This window comes from Cervus elaphus, chromosome 1, assembly GCF_910594005.1.
Source record: "Cervus elaphus chromosome 1, mCerEla1.1, whole genome shotgun sequence".
Taxonomy (NCBI): Eukaryota; Metazoa; Chordata; class Mammalia; order Artiodactyla; family Cervidae; genus Cervus; species Cervus elaphus.
The window spans coordinates 77,104,591-77,106,210 of NC_057815.1; the positions used below are offsets into that span (position 1 = coordinate 77,104,591).

The 1,620-nt window shown below is 33.0% G+C and overlaps 1 protein-coding gene across 1 annotated transcript; it reads left to right on the forward strand.

Moving 5' to 3' along the window:
* Positions 1–983, forward strand: LOC122706266 (small integral membrane protein 15-like). The gene has a single exon (XM_043921406.1). It carries the CDS (start codon positions 165–167, stop codon positions 387–389), a length of 225 nt encoding a protein of 74 aa, XP_043777341.1. The 5' UTR covers positions 1–164; the 3' UTR covers positions 390–983.
* The last annotated feature ends 637 nt before the right edge of the window (positions 984–1,620 follow it).

Genomic DNA, 1,620 nt, shown 5'->3' on the forward strand with positions numbered 1-1,620 from the left:
TCCTGCTTCCGGCCTGGAGTATATAGAATTTAAGCCTTCTCTCAGAAGTGTGTTGGTAGAGTTAAAAAAGAAGACAGCTAACCAAAGGTCATCTGAAATTGTGACTGGCTGATAATCCCAGGACAAAATTAGAGATCACTACTCAAGCATAAGCCTCCACGAAGATGTTTGATTTAAAGGCTTGGGCTGAGTATGTTGTGGAATGGGCTGCAAAGGACCCATATGGCTTCCTTACAACAGTTATTTTGGCTCTGACTTCATTGTTTCTAGCAAGTGCTGTGCTGTCTTGGAAATTGGCCAAGATGATTGAGGCCAGGGAAAAGGAGCAAAAGAAGAAACAAAAACATCAAGAAAATATTGCAAAAGCTAAACGACTAAAAAAGGATTGAAGGAATGAACAGACTGTGTGTCCAGAGGAAAATTGTTCGGAAAATTATGCATCTTTGAAAGGACCCATTAAGGTTTCTTTTTGGATCTTATGACAGTATTACTAAACGAAGTCTGAGTCTATGGAAGAATCATGTCAGTTCTCACCTGTACTGTAGCAGCTTTTCGGCTTCGGTATAGAAGTCTGTTGACAGTTACTGTAAATTGGCATTTATTATGCTACAGATTCTTTTAACTGACTTTCATTTGCCTTTTTGCAGCTTATGTATGAATACTAAAATGAAGACATCCTGTGAAGAAAAGTGACTTTAGATTATGAACTCTATTCAAATAATGGCTTAAAATGTGGTCCTGTTCTGGACAGAGGAGATTAAGAATGTAAAAATCAAGAGTTGTTCTGAGCAGAAAAGCGTGGTTTGGCTTAAAAGATACATGGTGTATTAATTACATCTCTTATTGTTATTATTTCTTGGAATAGAATCATTTCTCGTTTCCTCAAAGCAAAATAATATTATTCAATGAGTACTTCTCTATTTTCTGTATTTTTCTTACTTTAGCTTTTGAGATACTGGTAATTACCAGATAGTCTGCATTTTAGAAAATCTAATTTTATAAAGAATTTTCTTGTTATCTTGATTATGTAGAATACCACCTACTGGATATAATCATTTTTCTACTTATGAACACTGCCATTTTCTTAGAGATGACTTGAGTAGAGTAACACTATGATTTAAAGCTTAAGAGCAAAAATGCCAAACCCGTAGTACCTTGGAAGCAGTTTATTCTCACTTGTGCTAAGTAGAAATGTGAAGTAGTTAACATGTCTAATCAGATAATTTGCTGATTATATAGATACCACTTTTGTTTTTTATTCTGTTCTTTGTTTTAATTCATGTGGTGGTGATGTCCTTTACTTTTTGATCAGACAGGTTCATGGTGAAAATTAAAATTTCAACTTTCTTTTAAGGAACTTTTAAAGAGTTACAGTTATGTCATGTGTCATAAATGGTAACAAAAGTCTTAACATTTGGAAAAATTTTGTTTGCATTGTATTAATTGTGTGAAAAAGGTGTAAATTATGTCAAAATGAAAATGTTAGAAATAAAGAGGTAAAGGATATTTCCTTCAGTTAAATAGTATAGTTGGAACTTTTTCCTCTTTAACATGGCTTTTTTAAATGCATGGTTGATAATTTTGTTTTCAATAATTAATAGCTTATTAATGTTTTCCTCA

Bases quoted from the DNA above. Each gene is read 5' to 3' on its own strand.
- LOC122706266 (XM_043921406.1), top strand. From the start codon at position 165: ATGTTTGATTTAAAGGCTTGGGCTGAGTATGTTGTGGAATGGGCTGCA.